The 19,380-nt window shown below is 38.2% G+C and overlaps 1 protein-coding gene across 1 annotated transcript; it reads right to left on the bottom strand.

The window, feature by feature from the left end:
- Nucleotides 1-14,475: 14,475 nt before the first annotated feature.
- CXHXorf66 (chromosome X CXorf66 homolog) lies at nt 14,476-19,296 on the bottom strand. The gene is made up of 3 exons (XM_028854220.2): nt 19,160-19,296; nt 17,581-17,737; nt 14,476-14,666 (listed from the first exon to the last, which is right to left on the bottom strand). Exons 1-3 carry the CDS (start codon nt 19,266-19,268, stop codon nt 14,552-14,554), a joined length of 381 nt encoding a protein of 126 aa, XP_028710053.2. The 5' UTR covers nt 19,269-19,296; the 3' UTR covers nt 14,476-14,551.
- Between the last annotated feature and the right edge of the window lie 84 nt (nt 19,297-19,380).

Genomic DNA, 19,380 nt, shown 5'->3' with positions numbered 1-19,380 from the left:
TAAGTGGGTGTTGGCAGAAATTGTCATAGTTCTTGGATTCTGTCCTACAGATTTATGCTGCTTAAGAAAGCAGGGCTGTTGTTAGCATTTGTTAGAAATTAATAGGAAGAATTGTCATTTTTCATTTATTTTTATTAGCAAATAGCCATCACACATAGTGTTGGGTTTCATAAAGATCATTTCTTTCAAGTAAGTATATAATTCCAGAATTCTCATTGGAGTATTTCATAGCTGGTTTGCATCAGAATATGTGTTCAGTTTTCACACAAATAATATTTGTTGAACATTTTCCTAATGACTAGTATTGTTTTAAAAATCATGTGAGTATCATAGAAAAACAAATAAAAAGATGAAGAATTTATTCTTGTGGGGCTAACATTTTAAGTGGGTAATAATATGGTTGGTAATCAGAAGTGGAGGAAGTCAAGGAAGACCTGTGATGAAATATTATATGAGTTGTGACCTAAAAAAGTATGGAAGAAGGTAGTGGGAACATCTGGGAGAAGATGGGTACAGGCAGAGTCAACAAGTGTAAATCCTTAAAGTCTGGTAAATTACATTAATAGTAAAAGGTGGGATTGAGAGCATAGCTCAGTGGCAGAGTGCTTCCCTATAACGTGGTGGAAAAAAACAACTCAGTAAAAAGATGGGATGGAGATAAGGGCAGAATGGAGATGAAGTTGGTAAAAGATGAAGCACACTATAGTTTCCCTGGAATAAGGTCTAATTAGAACTATATATTGGTGAAACTGATTTTGGGATTTATGCAAAAGGATAAAATCAGGTGAAAATTTCCTCAGTGTTCAGTGTGCTCTTATTTGTGTCTTTCTTTTTCAAGAATAGCACCTTCAATCTCTTATTGTCTGTCTTCATAAACATCTCTCTGTTGCCTGTTTTGTGCTCCTCATAGACACCTGAATTTAGCATTTATGACAAAATCAAACCAGGAGTCAATGTAGACCTCTGTAGAAAACAAATTATACATCAGGTGTCATCTTATTGCATTGATTCATTATGATGACTAAGTTTCATCCTTAGTAGCAAGTTCAAGATCATCCTGATCATGAATGAGCTAACTTCTCCCCTAAAAATGAGGACAATGTTCTCAGCTCCTGCAACCTATTACACTCTCTGTGGATATTTTCTCATCATCCACAATTTTAGAATACTCCACAGACAAAGATGTATCTTTTATATTACTCTGCTTACAGATTTGTATCCCTTCTTTGACTATAGAAATTAACATATTGTCCTGATCACCTGTTGTGGCTGCTCTCAAGAGGCACAGGAACTGTTGAGCTGAGCAATTTTGTACTCTCAGAGCAGTTTGCTAGATGTTGCAAGTCTACAGTGCAAACAAGGTAAAGTAGACTAACGTAGCATAGCTTAGAGGGATGCTGTGATTGCTGTAGAAAGGGAGAAACTCAGAGAGAATAGAATCATACTTGGAAGAAGATCTGAGTGAACTTTGGGAAACAGATATTGTTAGCTACAGATATAGAGGAATTAGGAAATTTGTAGTGATGACCAGAACTACAACCTACCAACTGGAGTGAATGTGAAGCTATTCACTAAGGCACGAGATCTCCTGTTAAGACTACACAGAAAAACTGAGTTTGAAGTGTTCTTGGTATCAAAAGAAAAAAAAGATATAAAGTGAACAGTGGACCAGTTGCACTTCTGAAGAAAAGAGAAGAACTTTGCCTTGAAAATAATTTTTAGACTCATGGGCATATAGATATTAAATCTATCTTTAGCTACCTGGGGGTATCTGTAACAAAAGAGAAGAAATATCCCCAGGATTGAATTACTTACAAAGCTGCCCTATTTTGAAGTGGAGTTATAGAAGAAGGACCAACTAAGGACAGCTAATGGGATTAAAGAAAAAATAGGCCCTTGCAAGTTTGGTTGGTTTCCTTTATTAAGGTGAAAAGGTTGCATGACTACTGTAATAGGACTTTTTTAGAGGAATAGATAAAATGAGTTTGCATTTTACATTCCATGTCATTGGGCAACCATTTTAGAATATCTACACTGGGTTATGATGTCTGCTTAGTTGTAGTAGCCAACTAAACATTAAGTGTTTTATAAGATAAGTTTAATGCAACCATCTAATTCTAAGACTATTGCTGAAATACTGGTAATCTTTTTTCAAGTTAAATAGAAATAATTGTGACAATGAGTTGTTTGGTATTATGGGCATAGGGCTGTGAAATTTAAAATTCAAGTCTGTGTTTTACTGTGATATTCAAGAATTTCACACAATAATAAATTTTTAAGTTCCTTAAATAGTTTAACTCATGAAGCAAAACTATTCTAAAATTTAATACCATCCATAATTGACTAATATATGTCATGGCAGGTCTGATGGTAACAGCTTACAGAGACAAGAGTAATATTGAACCAAAGAAGTGGTAAAGATGTGGACAATGAAGACACATTTGCAGTTTGTATTTAATGGCCACTAATGAGGTACTATCACTAACCATACTGAAGCTGTTCCCTTTGTGAACTGGGCAGCTAATTACTTTGACATTCATAGTTTTTATTGAAACCCATTCTGCTTCCTATAGTAGTTGATAGTACAGACATTTTGGAATGAAGAAAACTACTTATTCCTGTTCCTAAGGAGACAGCAGTGCCAAATATACATGTTTTGTATTGCTTCCAAACAGGGGTGGGGGTTGGGGTAAAGTAGGAGGGGAAAGATTTTTGTTTACTAATTCAAAGATAAGAAAAAGTTTAGTACTAACACACAAAGAAATTGTCTAAGATAATTTAGCTCCAGTGAATGCTCAAAAAATGCCTGAGGTGGTCTTCTGTTTATTTGCTTTACCATGGAATAACTGTAATTAACTCACCCTAATCAACACTGCATACTGCTATTATATCATAAACAGAACCAAAGCCTGAAAGAGGTTACGTATTGACAGTTAATTCAAGTGTTCACCCTTATATTGTGTGCTTGTGGTTTACTTATATCAATAGCCCAATTCCTTACAACACTTCTGATAACTTTTCAATACTTTTTAGTGGCAATTGAGTAGGAATGTTCTATAAGTAGAGGGATATTGACTGGTTTGCTTTAAGCAGCAATTTACTTTTACTAAGACAAGAACAAGAGGAAATTGATTTCCATTGTATAAATTAAACACCTCCTATGACATTGCATAGAATTTATGTATATGGGTTGTTTGAAACTGATCATACAGCAAGATTAATCTCTCCAAGGCATAGTATTAATCTTCTGAATCCACACTCAAAATCTTTTAATATGGATCTCTGTAGACTGCAGAACACAATTGTCCTCTTAAACTGGCTCTCTATCTGTAAAGGTTATAGCATGCTCTTTCCCATTACTAACCCTGAAAGTTGACCCAAACTGTTCTTGATGTTTGCCTATTCTTGTATTCAAGGTATTGTCCTCATGCTGTGCCTTTCAGTATGTGTGCCCATCCTCACATTCAAATACATTCACATCTTCAACATCCTTTAAAGTAGACTGGGTTAAAATTTTACCTTCTTCATTAACTTTCCTTTCATTGCTTCAGAATAATTTTGTACTTAATTACATGAAAAATATTTGCATTTATGGGGCCTAACATCCATAAACTGACCATATCTTTTTTACAGTTCTTAATATCTCAATGTGATGAAAATAGAAAAAAAAATTCACAGTTCCTTAAAACACCTGCTCTTATCTATATTTATTGGTAGTGAATCTTAATCAGGAGTGATGTGGAGCTCTGTTTTCATTATTTATCCTTGGTTTGCTGTTAACAATTATGTCTCAGTTCAGACATATGAATGCCTCAAATTTCAATTTTTAAATTTCAATTTTAAAGCATGACCACATTACTCTTCCAAGCATAAAGATTTGTACTCAGAAGTAAAGTTGTTTCTTCCAGTTTGGAATTAAAGAATTATAAACATCCTATGTATTTTTATTCTACTGCTTATTTTAAGAGGATACCTAATATCCAAATCATTCTACACTGTTTTAGTCATGTTAAGGCTGTATCACAGATCATGGCACTCTCTCATGCATTCATGCTATACATGACTAGTTAAATGAACCATTCTGGTATTTTGAATTTTTGTGGTACTGTGGATGGATAAATGGATTTCAAGTGTTTAGCAATCCATCACTGACCTACATGTCCAGAACACTAGGGTTTTAATTATGAGGGAGCAAATCAAAGAAAAATAGACATGTAGTCATTATTCATTGATTGGATAGTCATGTGGCCAGAGGCAGTGATACTATTATTAACTGTTCCTGAAAAATTGAGGGGTTACATTTCTTGTTACCTAGCTAACTTTGATTCTTTATTGTTTTCTGAACTTAGTTTTTTGAATGTCTTATTATTTTATGTTGATAGGTTTTACTATGGCAATTACAAGTATTTTAGATACATAACTCTCTAAACTATGAAAAATGAAGGAAAATAGAAAGATTAAAATAATACAGTAGGATATGACAGTGTCATGATTAATATAGTTATATAAGCAGACAGAACTAAATAATATGAGGTAAAAAGATGTGGAGCAAGGTGTTGGTGGGAATGCAAACTTGTACAACCACTTTGGAAATCAATATGGCACTTTCTTAGAAAATTGGGAATCAACCTCCCTCAAGACCCTACTATACCACTCTTGGGCATATACCCAAGGAATGCTGAATCATACCACAAGGGTACTTGCTCAGCTATGTTCATAGCAGCATTATTTGTAATACCCAGAACCTGGAAACAACCTAGATGCCCTTCAACTGAAGAATAGATAAAGAAAATATGGTACATATACACAATGGAGTACTACTCAGCAGAGAAAAACAATGATATCATGAGATTTGCAGGCAAATGGATGGAACTAGAAAAAATCATCCTGGGTGAGGTAATCGAGACTCAGAAAGACAAACATGGTATGTATTCACTCATAAGTGGATACTAGATGTAAAGTAAAGGATAACCAGACTGCAACTCACAACTCCATGGAGACTACCTATTAAAGAAGACCCTAAGAAAGACACAGGGATTGCTCAGCGACAGAGAAATGGCTGAGATCTACATGAACAACATGGACGTGAGTGGGGGTAATGAAGGGCAAGGTTCGAGGGAAAGAGAGCTTAGGGGAGCGGGAGATCCCAGCTGGATCAAGAACAGAGAGGGAGAACAAGGAAAGAGATACCATGATAAATGAAGACCCCATGGGAAGAGGAAGAAGCAGAGTGCTAGAGAGATCCCTAGAAATCCACAAAGATACCTCCACTGTAGACTACTGGCAATGGTCGAGAGAGGGCCTGAGCTGACCTGCTCTGGTGAGCGGATGGCCAAACACCCTAATTGTCATGCTAGAAACCTCATCTAATAATTGAAGGAACCGGATGCAGAGATCCATGGCCAGGTCCCAGGTGGAGCTCCAGGAGTCCAATTGGTGAGAGAGAGGAGCGATTGTATGAGTGAGAGAGATTGAGACCATGATTGGAAAAAGCACAGAGACAAATAGCCAAACTAGTGGAAATGCATGAACTGTGAACCAATAGCTGAGGAGCTCCCATGGAACTGGACCAGGCCCTCTGGATAAGTGAGACAGTTGATTAGCTTTAACTGTTTGGGAGGTCCCCAGGCAGTGGAGCTGGGACCTGTCCTTGGTGCATGGGCTGGCTTTTTGGGGCCTGGGGCCTATGCTGGGACACTTTGCTCAGCCTTGGTGTAGGGGGGAGGGGACTGGACCTGCCTAGGCTGAGTCTACCAGGCTGGGCTGACTCCCCAGGGGAGACCTTGCCTTGGAGAAGGTGGGAATGGAGGGTGGGTTGGGGGAAGGGCTGGGAGTGGGAGGAGGGAGGATGGGGGAATCGGTGGCTGATATGTGAAATTAAGTTAATTATATATATTGAGCAGAAAGAGGAACAACAACAATAACAAAATAGACGTGTCTAGTATCCAGGATCAGCTAGTAAAACTGGCACTCAAATCAAGCCTTCACACTGGAAGCACGTGACACCTGAAACCATAACAAAACTCATTGGTTAAAACAGATTACAGCATTTGGCTGAAAATAAAGGAGTTCATGAGTGAGACTGCAGAAAGCAATTTGAGACTGACTATCCACCCCCCAATTTGGGACACCACCACCCCCATTAAATAAGCATTTGCAAAGTGTAAACTATATGCTGTGTACTCGTTAAACCATACTAATTATTTGATAGACACATAATTGGCTTTTGAGTTACATTTACCACTTTAGTTACCAACATAGAAAGCAGGCAGAATAGGAAGGTTAGTCCACTTAGTATTCTTTTTCAACAGTCACTTTAAAAGATTCTATAACAGTTTAAATGTCCTAATCACAAAATTGAGGTAGGTTCTAGTTGAAATATGAAGACACTTTAGACATTAACAAAATGATTGCATAGGACAGATAAAGCTTATTAAGTCTTTTGGCAGAATGATAGTGGGGATATAAGCCAAGGTATCATCATAAAGCTAAATATTTAGGAAGTATAGTCTTGACTTAGTATATTGCTAGGTCTGAGTAATTTGTGAAAGTTTTGCATTGCAAAATTTTTTTACAACCAAGCTCATAGTCTAATTGCAATAATTCTTAAATCACATGGACTTCTGTCTTTGTAGAATAGTTGTTCAGCATGTCCTTGGAGCTGACTGATCATAGTAGGTGTGGAAGTACATCTGCTCAATGTCTGTGTCATATTCCAACTAAGATTCCAGGGGTCAAGAAATTTTGACTTACTGTGTACCATTTAAAATAATTAAGTTAGCTGATCGCAGATCGCATAAAGATTGATTGTCTCCAAGATGAAGTCCCTAGGTTTACACAGTGCCCGTATTGTAAGCAATGAGGTTTATTTGAGGTGTGCATATCACTAAGTGAAGATTAATTCCTTTCTCAAAACCTTGCAGGAAGCAAATATTTTCTATATATTGAAAACATTTTATTAGGTAAGAAAGGGAGCAGAAAAATTCCAGAATGCATCCACTATTTCAGTGACTATATTTATGATTGAAAGCACGCATCACCTTAGCTAATTTGCCAGTGATACAAGCTTGACTCCTTTATTTAATAGCTTTATGTTGATTTTCCAACTGTTTTTGAAACAGTGTGTGTTCAGTGTATTTAGTTTATTTACACAAAATGCAGAGTTTGCATTAAAAGGAAGTTTTAGCATACTTGGTAGCTAAAACTAACACAAACCTAGTATTTCTGTACTTACAAAATAACTCCAGGTTTGAGGAGAAGCTTTGTGCCCCAGCAAAATAAATCCTGTTTCCTAAGCTATAGTGTGCACAAGGCTTTCTCACACATCTCCCGTTGCTACGGAAACCTCTTTCGTATCTGGGCTTTAAAAAGCTGACACATTTCAAAGTCAGCTCTCAACCCTCTCTGCTCACAGCTTAGAGTGATAAGTAGAAACAAAGAAAAACACAGGAACAATGAAATATCAATATATATTACTTGATTAAAAATAAATTCAATGCCACATGTAGGAGGAAAGTTAAGGTAAGCCAAATGCCCAGCTTCTACAGACTCCAGCTTCAACCAAAGGTATGGAAACATCAACAGAGTCCACAGTCTATAAAAAAGATTTCTGTCCTTTGGATTTAGTGACACAGAATAAAATGGAAGCTTAAGGGGAGATTCTCAGTAACTCTGCTATGTTAAAGCAGTCCATTCTCATCAAAGCAGTGTGCATGAACTAGGAGAGGCAGAAAAATGAGAGAGGTCTGCAGGCAATTTACAAAACCCCAAAGCAGTCTTAGGATGTGTTCAAATATTGAAAGCCTACCTTCTAAGAATGTCCTAGAGGGGCCTTCCTGCTTTAATCTCTTTCCTTAGCCCTGCTCAGTCAATGTATTTTATGAATAGTCTGAAGACATGTTTGTTAAAGGGGCAGATACAAGAAACCTAGTAAGCTAGGAGACTAATAATGGCCATGTGTAATAGTTTCAAACTGAAGGGGTAAATATTCCAATTCTTGTCACCAATTGGCCCAGAAATTATAATAGGCTTTTCATATTTTTAGTTTAATAATTGCCACAGATTCCAGTGGAATATTGACATTGAACTTTTCAGAAACTGTATTTTTATTAAGAATCCATTTTAGTTTATTAATGACAACCTACTTTTGAGTCCCAGTGTGATAAGGAATAGAAAAACACTACTATTTAGATGTGCTTTCACACTTTTATGTAATAATATATATTTCATATCTGTGCAGATATTCACATTGATAGCTTTTGTAGCTTACATGCTGGTGAGGAAAAGACAGCAGACCTACCTGATTGTAGACCCCATTAGCTATAACCATGATGTCCATGGCAAGATATGCCCACTGGTCCAATAAAGACATGATGATTGTGAAGATAACCAAACATTTTATGGCTGGACTTGAGGGCTGTTCTAGAGGAAAGAATTCATATCTACTATTGTGTATTAGTCAAGCTTCTCTAACGGAACAGAGCTGATGGAATTAACTAATGTATTGAAGGGGATTTATTAGAGTGGCTTATAGGCTCTGGTCTGAGTAGTTCAACAATGGCTGATTCCTGATAGAAAGGCCAAGGATCTGGTTCAGTCCATGAGAATGGGTGTCTCAGTGGTTCTAATCTGGTTCTGGAGTCCCAGGCCAGTAAGTACTAGAGAGTTTCCCTTTTTCTGAAGGGAAACAGAGGGAGGCATAGAGGGAGGCATAGAGTGGCCAGTTTAATTTCTATGTTGGAATCCCGAAAAAGTGGGTTTTAACACCAATGAAGAAATGCCGCAGGATCAGGACAGATGAACTTTCCAGTGAGAGTGAGGCCAAGCAGTCCAAAAGCATAAGCTTCCTCCTTTCATGTCTTTTTATGGAGGCTGCCATCAGAAAATGCGGCCCAGATTTACAGTGCATCTTCTATACCAAATAATACAGCTGAGAAGAACCCCTCACAGATGTACCTGGCTGCTGGAGTTTTAGTTAATTCTAGATGTTGTCATGTTGACAACCAAGAGGAGGTTATAGCCACTAGGGGAGAATCTACTACTGATGTTTTGACAAATGGGCATGGTATCAAACTATTTTATAAATACTGATGTTTTATTGGTATAATAGTGCTATCTTTCCCAGGGAAGCTTCTTTTGCAGTGTGCTGTGGTTAATTCAGAGTCATAACTGGTTAAAGTATAGAGAATAAGTGATAGGAGAGTTATCATCCTTAACAGGACATCTTATTACTCCTCAAGGTTCAGGGAACATTATAACAGAGGGGGTGGGAAAAAAATCTAAGATCCAGAGGTTGGGGAGAAGTGCTGTAAAGCACGGACTTCTCAACAGGACATAGCCGCTACACTCAGAAATTCACTTCAGTTGTGGTTATCTTCACAAGATTGGCCCACCAATCATCATGCACAGGAGAGGAGCCCATGAGACATCTTATGGAGGCAATATGGGTAGTGAATGATTTCTGGAGGAAGGGTAGCATCTTTTTTAGTGGTATAACCATTGAGCAGTTACCCATTTTTGCTGTGGGATGTTCTCTATGCTGTGAATGTGTTGCTCTGATTGGTTAATAAATAAAATGCTGATTGGCCAGTAGCCAGGCAGGAAGTATAGGCAGGACAAGCAGAGAAGAGAATTCTGGGAACAGGAAGGCTGAATCAGGAGACACTGCCAGACACTGCCATGAGTACCAACATGTAAGATACTGGTAAGCCACAAGTCATGTGGCAAAGTATAGGTTAATAGAAATGGGTTAATTTAAGATTTCTATCTTAGAAAACAAGAAAACTTAGAACTAGAAAACAAGAAGCCTGCCACAGCCATATAGTTTGTAAGCAATATAAGTCTCTGTGTGTTTACTAGGTTGGGTTGGGTCTGAGCAGCTCCGGGACTGGCAGGTGAGAGAGATTTGTCCTGACCGTGGGCCAGGCAGGACTGGAGAAAACTTCAGCTACACATTTTCCTCTATATAACCTCACATTCATATCCATGCAAACAACCATAGGTAGACAGGAGAATGTGGCCCACAGAATTGAATAAGCAGGGCTCATAGGGGTGCACAGAGACTGAAGCAACAATCAGGCAGCTTGTAGGGGTCTCACCTAGGTCCTCTGCATATCTGTAGCAGTTGTGTAACTTGGTGTTCTTGTGGGAATCCTAACAGTGGGATCAGGGGTTGCCTCTGACTCTGTTATCTGCTTTGGGGATCCTACTCCTCCTGCTGGGTTGCCTTGCCTGTCCTTGATATGCTTTGTGCCTAGTCTTGTTGTAACTTGATATGGCATGTTTGGTTGATATCCCTGAGAGGCCTGCTCTTTTCTGAAGGGAAACAGAGGGAGGCATAGATCTGGGAGAGAGAGGGAAGACTGGAAGGAAGAGAGGTAGAGGAAACTGCAGTAAAGTTGTAATGTATGAGAGAAGAATAAGTTTTAAAAATGTCAAAGTAGGATGATTATTCTTGGGAAGAAGAGTTTCATCAAGAGAAGGAGGTGGATGAGAAAGGATAATAGGGGCTGAAAATGACCAAAGTTTAATACACATGCATGACATTTTCAAATAATTGCAAAAGAACAGGCTGTTTTCAGATTAGATTGTTTCTATTTTCTTCTGTTTCTTGAGAAGATTATGGCAACACAAGGCAGTTGAATACATAAGTATGTGTTTGTTCTATTTAAAACACAAATCATCATTGTGTTTTTAATTTGTGAAAATGCAAATCAATAGTCTAAGCCACCGAAACAACATTTTGGTAAAGAGACATACAAAAGAATCAATAGGTGTATATTGAATCTGTCAGGTATCTCAATATTCACCCCAAACAGCAGGAAATGTGAATGGCCATAAGAAAGAATCATGCCTTTGTAAAGACACATCTGGAGAAGTCAGCCTTTGTCATAGCACAGCTGGCAGATCCACTTAACTGTAGTTATTTCTTCTCGTTACATTCAATATAATGAAATTAAACCAGCAGATATTATTGATAATCTGAAAATCCATTGAATAGATTACCAAACTGCTAAGTCAAGGAGTTGCTTTTAAACAGATTTGTCTGGATTTCCATGAACCACCACTTCCTGGCTTCAATGCAATATTTTAAAAGTAGCCAAGCCAAGTGTACACCTTTGTAATCCTAGAACGCAAGAGGTTGAGGCAAGATGATTAAGAGTTCTAGGTCAGCTGGCGCTACTTGCAAAGTTCCAGGCCAATGTGGACTATACAGTGAGAAAATGTCTTCAAAAAATATTCCATTTTAAACTGGGTGGTGGTGGCTCACAACTTTAATCCTAGCACTCAGGAGGCAGAGAGGCAGGATCTCTGTGAGTTCAAGGCTAGTCTGGTCTACAGAGTGAGTTCCAGAAAAGGCTCCAAAGCGACACAGAGAAACCCTGTCTCAAACCGCCCCCCCCCCAAAAGCCCATTTTACCATGAAAAGATATGTGTAAGGAAAGTGATTAATGATAGTGGCTTTTTGTTAATGACTTTTTAATGTCCAGGGAATGTGACTATATTATTCTTATGCTGTATTTTAAAAGTAAATTGTGTACGACAGATTCATGGCAGTTTATGTCCTCACCTTCAGCAGTCTTTTCAGTGTATTTGGACTTAGATTAGTGGATAGTTCTAAGCAAGTACAACTCTGAAAGTTCTCAGGTATATGTTATAACCAGCCCTCATTTACATCAGAGATGGCTCATTCTATGCATAATATGAAGAATTCCAAAGCTGGCATTATTGTTTGTTTGAGACAAGTTCTCATTGTAGAGCTCTGGTTGGCCTGTAATTTGCTATAAAGGACAAACTGGCCTGATATGCTTACTTCTGCCTCCCTCCCATGTGCCATCATGCCTGGTAAAGATAATATTATTTTAATTCTTGTTTCCAAGATCAAAACAGTACAGGAGTAATTGTGAATTGTACATAGATAACAATTAGGAAGATATTTGGCTGATACTTTTACAAAACTTGTTTCTTTGGATTTTCTTTTATGCATATGTATTTGTCCACATGAGTTTATGTATATAGCACATATGTGCAGAGGCTGGTAAAGGCCAGGAGAGGGAGTTATACCCCCTGAAATTGGAGTTAAAGGCCATGGTGAGTAGCCATGTGGGTGTTGAGAATTAAATCTGGGTCTTCTGCTTAAGTAGTTAAGTGCTTTTAACTGTTGAACTATCTCTCCAGTCCCCAACTTTACTGTTTTGACCCTAGCCTTCCTTTGAACCCCAACATGTGTTTTCATTGTAATATTTTAATCAATGTGTAGTTTTCACCATGGGCCCTTTGTCCTTACAAGCTACAGTAAGGTAGTTGCTGAGTTAATTCCAATACTTGGATGGATATCATAGAGTTCCAGGAGTGTGTGCTGTAGGTTGAGCCCTCCATTTAAGTGGCAATCTCTAGAGGAGGAGGTATGCTTAGAACTGGTTGGTAGGAATTTTTCTAAATCATCCAGAAGCAAGCAGTATTGAGAATCGTAGTCAGTTTGGAGTCCATAACAAAATACCATAAACTGAGTGGCTTGTAAGCAGCAAATTTATTTCTCACAGTTCTGAAGTCTGGGAAGTCCAAACTTAAGGCAGTAGCGGATGTCTAGTGAAGGCCAGCTCTATAATTCATGGATGGAAACTTTTTGCTGTGTCTCACTGGGCAGAAGCATGCTCTTCAGCTCATTATAGAGGTACAAATCCCATTCATGATGTGCTCTATTTTTATGACCCCACTACCACTGGAGTACTCTAACCATCCTATACAGTATTGGTTCAACCACATGAGTTTGGGGCAAATACAAGCATTCAGTCCATAGTACAGAGCTATTTATAACAAGCACTATGTCCTATAGAGAAAGATACAGTCTAAACCTGTATTTTCCACATAAATATTAAAAAGTAGAGCTGGGGATGTCGCTCAGAGAGCTTGCCTGGCATGTGCAAGGTTCTGGATTCCATTACCAGCACCACATATCCCACCCCCCAACTGAAAATTACTTCAGGGACTGGGAGTATAGTTTCATGGTAAAACATTTGCCTAGTGTTCATAGCCCTGAGTTTGCCCCCCAACTCTGAAAATACAAATTTAAAAATACATTTCCAGGGCCTGAAGAGATGGCTCAGTGGATAAGAGCTCTCCCAGAGTACCCAGTTTCTATTCTCAGCATCCACAAGGCAGCTCATAATTATATGTAGCTCCAGTTCCAGGCAATCTCTCTTCTGGCCACCTTGGGCACCAGGCTCACAAGTGGTGCTCAGGCGTATATAGAGTCAAAACACTCATATACATGAAATAATAAAAATTAATCTAAAAAATTAAAAATACATTTTCAAGTGGTAACAAAGCTCATTGGTAGACCACTTGACTAGCACACATAATACTTTGTGTTTACTCCTCAGCACTGAAAAATAAAAGCTACATAAATAATGGCAAATTGGGCCTTTCATTGACAGCTAATTCAGGGGAAAGAGCAGTTAAGCATATTCATCTTAAAATTTCTTTCTAGATTGTATGTACATGTATGATTCCCATTTAAGTGACCACATATAAATAAGATACACCAAAGGAATCTTGTGCTGATGAGATGCAATGATAAATACAATAATAATTTCTTATGCCTTGCATTTAATTGCCTTCAAGATAGATAGGTCAATTCTTGATAGTGATTACATGTGGATACTCTATATGTAGATTAAATTGTTTTAAGTCTTTAATAATGGAAGGAGCCTTTAGCCATGTCATCCTCTTCATGGCTTGTATCACAAATAAATGACTATCTCTGCATCACTATTTTCACTATCGTATGTTTTCATAGTATCATTGCTCTCATTATCTTGATAAGAATTGTACTGATACTTTGGTTCACTGTACTTGTGATCTGTTTCATAAAAAGACTTGGGAGATGGCTTCATTTTCCTTGAAACATGAGGATTTCCAACATGTTCCTTATTTGGCCCTGAAAGATCACTGAGATGTTCAGAAGTATTACAAATAAGGCATTTTTCTTAATAATATCAGCAAACTTTGTCTGATAGATGCCTCCTGGGTAACGCAGCCTTTCCTGTACTCACTGGCTTTTTCAGATCATGGTGTCCATGTGACTGGTTTGGTTTCTTTATACTGGAGGGTTTGGTGGACAGGATTTGGTTATGTAAAACTGATGGACAAGATTGTTTGGCTAGCATATTTGAAGATTGCAGAATAGCTAGCCATGGTGGTATGACTTGCTTATTTGAATTGGATGAACTGACTTGACTAGCTAATTTACAGGTGTTGGTGAGATTATATGATTTTTTAAAGGTTGTGTTTCTTATATGACTTTTTCAGGTAATGTGACTTATGCAATCTTTGGCAGCTTGATGACTTGGTTGGCCTTTTCAAATCTAATTGCCTACTTGATGTTTTTTACAGTGCATGGTATGGATGACTTATCTGTATTTGAGTATGTCGCTGGTCTTTGTGCATTGGATGGCATGTATGGCTTTTCTAGACTTGAAGGCTGAATTGATTTTATTGCACTGTTTGATACAGATAGTTTTTCTTGACATGAGGGCCTAGATGTCTGGTCTTAATTTAAAAGAAGAGGCTGAGTTTGTAGAATGTCCTCAGGCTTCGTATCAGGTTTACAAGCTGATACTTTGGGCACCCAAGATGATATTGCCGCCATATTTTCTTTGTTGAGCCTGAAATGCAGAAAACTCAGGGTGTAATAATTTAAAACAAAAGTACTATTGCTATCATCAGAAAATATGCTAGCTTAGAGTATGGATATTTTTCCACAGTAAAAGGAAACACAGTAACTATTAAAATGTGCTGACACCTGTAACTTGTGTTACACATATGAATTCATGAATAATTTTCCTTAAAGAATATGTTTACTATTTCTAAGGCATTAGATAACTTATAGTCTATGCATGGGATGACACAAAGTTGTCAATAATAATAACAAATGTAGTACACATGTATAATAGAATATTACTTAGCTATAAAAATGAAATATGCATGGGAAATGGATGGATTTGTACATGAGTAACCTAGTATAAAAAGGACAAATTCCACTAGTTTTCTCTCATATGATGATACTAGCTTTAGTACATTACATCTAGTGGAGTACCTGTGCAGATCAAGAAACAAAAAAGGCAAATGTTTATTGTGTAGGGAGTTTGTGTACCTTAGGGAGGGAGGGTAGTACAATATAGATATAAAGAAAGAGGGACTCTGAGTGGAAATGTTTAGATAGGGAGCCAGAGAGGGGGGAATTGAGGAGATGAAGGTGTGAGATGGAGGAGGATTAACTGGAATAAAGGGAGTATAAAGAAACTGTTTGAAAAGCTAGATATACCCACCTATGCAATAACAGTTTGACTGTTGGAGTAGCAAGGGCTAACTAACTGCTCTCTCAATGGATTCTAGATTCTTTGTATGGGGGTGGGAAGGGGACCAGTAAACTTGGCTAACAATTCAAGTAGAGGAGGTAGTACACCCACAGGAGGAATGTACTTCTGATGGTTAACTAAACTGATAGAGCAGCAAACTGCTTTCTAAATACCTATGTGTATACCCACAGATAAAAGTAGCTTCAGCCTTAATCAAAGAAACCTCTCCTTGCAATGAACAGTGGAGAATGTAGAAAATAAGTCATGAATGTGGATCTAGCCTCAGACAAGTCACTTATACCACCACTTCTTAGAATCAGGGAACCTTGTGGAAAAAGTGGCCAGAAGTATTTAAGACTGGAAGATAAGGTGAAGGGCTAAGATGAAAGGCCATTCCCTACACTCGATGATGCAACTACCGTAATCATTAACTCACGTAACTCACGTAATAGTTACCTGCACTAAGACCATGCCAAACACCACCGTCTCATTGTCCATCCACACCCAGGTGATCCTGCAACAATCTATCTCCATTTATCTGGGCCCCCTTGAATGATCTTCAATGCATGAAATTCAGTAAGAGTGGGGACCCTCAACCCTTATATACCCTTAATTTTATCCAAAGTGCACAGAGTGTTTTGATGTCTGTCTTCTAAATGAGTTTAGGGTCTCAACTCTTAAGGGGGAAAATGTTAGGTAATTAAACAGATATAGTTTTGGAGGCTATTGAAAAGGGACCCTTCTCTTCCATCATCTTCCTCTTCCAAAGTTTACTATACTGAAAACTTCCCATGTCCCCTCTGAGGAGATGCAGACCCTGTCCCACAAAAGACAAAAATGACAATTATTCCCTGTTTTTCCCCTATATAATCAAAATAAAAGTCAGGAAATGTTATCCATAGTCATGGCATTTTGATTAAACAGTGACAATTTTTGAAACTAACATAAATTTATAGAACGAAAGTAACTTGCTTCTCTAGATTCCTGCCTTTCTTTCTCTATCAACCTCCAGTAAGGGACCAGCCATGAAAGATATTTATTACTCACCTAACATCTTTAACTAGCTCACTGGTTACCCTGGGCAATGACCAGCTGGAAGCCATAAAAGGAATTTATTCGTTGATTTTTTTCTTTTTGGTTTTTGAGACAGGTTTCTCTGTGTGTAGCTCTGATTGTCCTGGATCTCACAGAGATCCATCTGCTTCTGCCTCCCGAGTGCTGGTATTAAAGGTATGTGCCATCATTGCCCGGCTGATTTTTTTTTTTTTTTTTTTGAGACAAGGTCTCATTTTTTAGCCTTGGCTGGCCTGGAACTCACTATGTAGATCAGGCTAATCCCTTCCCAATTTTCTGTCCCATAACTACCCCAGATTGTAATCAGACAGTGAGCTCTTACTCTTTTACTTAAAAATATTAATTTTATGTATATGGGTATTTTGCTTACATGTATGTCTTTGCACCATATATGTGCTTGGTGCCTGTCAGGGCTAGAAGATGACAATGGATCCCCTAGACCTGGTGTTGGAGGTGATTGTGAGCTGCTATGTAGGTGCTGAGAATCAAACCCAGGACATCTGAGATTCAAACCAGACATGCTAAGCCATCCCTCCTTACAGCAGAGATTTCTGAAGAACTTCCTTTCCCCCAAATAAAAACCTGTACTATTGGGGGTGGAGACATGGCTTAGAGATTAAGAGTACTTGCAGTTCTTGCATAGAACCTGTGTTTAGTTAACAGTGCTGACACTGTGGCTCTCAACCAGCCTTAACTCCATTTCCAAGGGATTTGATGCCCTCTTTTGGACCTTGTGGGGTCCTGCATGCACATGATGCACAGACAAATACCCATACATATAGAAGTATATAGTTTTGAAAAGCTTGGACTATTTTTGAGTTGCTTGTCCCCTTGTCTTTCTTTCTCATGGATCTTCACTTAAAACCCATATAAAAAGCTGTGTATGTTAGCACATGCCCGTGTCCCATGTGTGAGGGAGAGGTAGAGAGAGGAAGATTGCTGGGCCTTCCTGCCTGTGAACCTGCATTTAGGTTTAGTGATACTCCAGGTATCAATGCTATAAGGCAGAAAATGACAGAGCAGGACACACCTGACATCCTCTTCTTGTTTCTGCATGTGTGCACACACCTGTGTACAAATACCTCATGCACACACCCACACACATACATACACACAAACTTTTCATTCTTTAATGTGTGAAACTTACCCTCCTGGTGATGGGACCTCCTTGATCATGTAATTACAATAGATGAAGCAAAAACAGGTAAAGGTGAATACTATGATCATTAATCCAACTATAAAACTGAGTAAGCGTTCCCTAAAGTCATCAAATTTTGATTCTGTTGATCCATGAGTTTTATCACCTGCAAAAGATTGTACCATCAGAAAATGTTAGGTAATCCAATTTCCTCCTACTTTGAGAGTGGTTTGACACTGTACATTGAAATCAAATGTCTTTCTCAATGTTTTTTTGGAAAATGTATTTATTTTACATCTATGAGTGTTTGCCTATGTGTTTGAGTGTTTGCCTATGTGTTTGAGTGTTTGCTTGGATGCATTTATGTACACCATATCCATGCATGCCTGGAACCTGGCAGAGGCTAGAAGAGAGTGTCAGATACTCTGAAACTGTTGTTACAAATGCCTGTGAACCACCATATAAGTGCCAGGAACTGAACTGAATCCTCTATAAGAGAAACAAGTGCTCTTAACTACTGAACCATCTCTCCATCCTTTGGTGATTTTTTTTTCAAGTTTAGGAAAGTTTCCATAATAATTTGTGTGTGTGTGTGTGTGTGTGTGTGTGTCTGTGTCTGTGTGTGTGTACACAATTGTGTGTAAATGGTTTTGTCTGTATATGGAGAAGTGTATGTTTCAATGTACATGTGGAGGTTAGAGGACAACCTTGGGTATCATTCCCTGTCTTCTACCTTGTTTGAGACAGGGTCCCTTCTGTTGTTTATTACTGCACTGTAAACCAGGCAGCTGATTCATGAGCTTGCAATGATTCTCCTGTCTGCCTCCTATCTCACTGTAGGAACACTGGGATTATAGATAACTTGTCCTTTTGCCCAGCTTTATGTGGGTTCTGGAGCTCTGAATTTAAGTCATCACACTTGTCCAGTGATTGCCTTACCCACTGAGCCCTCTAATGTAATTTTCTTTCCTTGAGCATATCCTGGCTATGAATGTCAAATGTGAGTAGTATTTCTAGCTAATCTGTGTCATTATCTGCATTACCTCTGAATCATGAGTGGTTATTGCAGTAACTAAGATTTCGAGTGTATGCTGTTGCATGGGTGAGTACATTTGAGTGTTACTATGTGAATGTATGTGATAGGAAACAGGACAGGATAACAACACACCATGGTCATACTCAATGGTATATTAGGAACAACCACTTCATAGGCTAAGAATGCAGGGTCATTTCAGGCCAGGTACTTGAAATGAGTCTGAACAACACAGTAGTAAGAACCTGACTCCAACAACCAAACCCGAATCAAAACAAACCCCTGATACTTAAGTCCTATGGTAGATATACTCACATAAGGTTGTCTAGTTTGGTTGGCAGACTGGGTGTTAAAGGGAATTCAAAGGAAACTATAACTTTGTATTCTTTAGGTTTAGAATTTTCACATAGCTCTTAAAATATTGTCCTCAGAATTCTTAAAGACCTCGTAGTAGTAACACCATTATAAAAAGCATATTTGTTAATCTAGCATTCCTAACAACACAATAAATTAATAATAGATAATACATTTTAAACATTAAGCTTAGGCACATACCTGTGATGGTTGTAGTAAGAGTAGATGTTACATTAATTTTATTTCTCTCTAGACAATTGATTGTCCAAATGGACAAGAACAGGGCATAAATAAGGATATTCACAGCCATAGTATGGCCAGAATGTTTCTTTGGCTAAGGTTACTGCTGTATCTGAATTGCTTCAGGCTGGTCTTGGGGTTTATGACATCACAGTCATTTTTACATCAGACCTAAAACATTA

Source organism: Peromyscus leucopus, chromosome X (assembly GCF_004664715.2).
Source record: "Peromyscus leucopus breed LL Stock chromosome X, UCI_PerLeu_2.1, whole genome shotgun sequence".
NCBI classification, from domain to species: Eukaryota; Metazoa; Chordata; class Mammalia; order Rodentia; family Cricetidae; genus Peromyscus; species Peromyscus leucopus.
Note: the sequence above shows the minus strand (reverse complement) of the source record. Positions and strands in the feature narration are given on the sequence as shown.

Excerpts from the sequence above, each read along its gene's own strand:
- CXHXorf66 (XM_028854220.2), bottom strand. The coding sequence starts at position 19,268 with ATGGCTGTGAATATCCTTATTTATGCCCTGTTCTTGTCCATTTGGACA. Across the intron at positions 17,738-19,159 it reads TCTTACTACAACCATCACAG|GTGATAAAACTCATGGATCA; the intron begins GTATGTGCCTAA and ends AATCTTTTGCAG. Across the intron at positions 14,667-17,580 it reads GAGGTCCCATCACCAGGAGG|GCTCAACAAAGAAAATATGG; the intron begins GTAAGTTTCACA and ends TCTGCATTTCAG.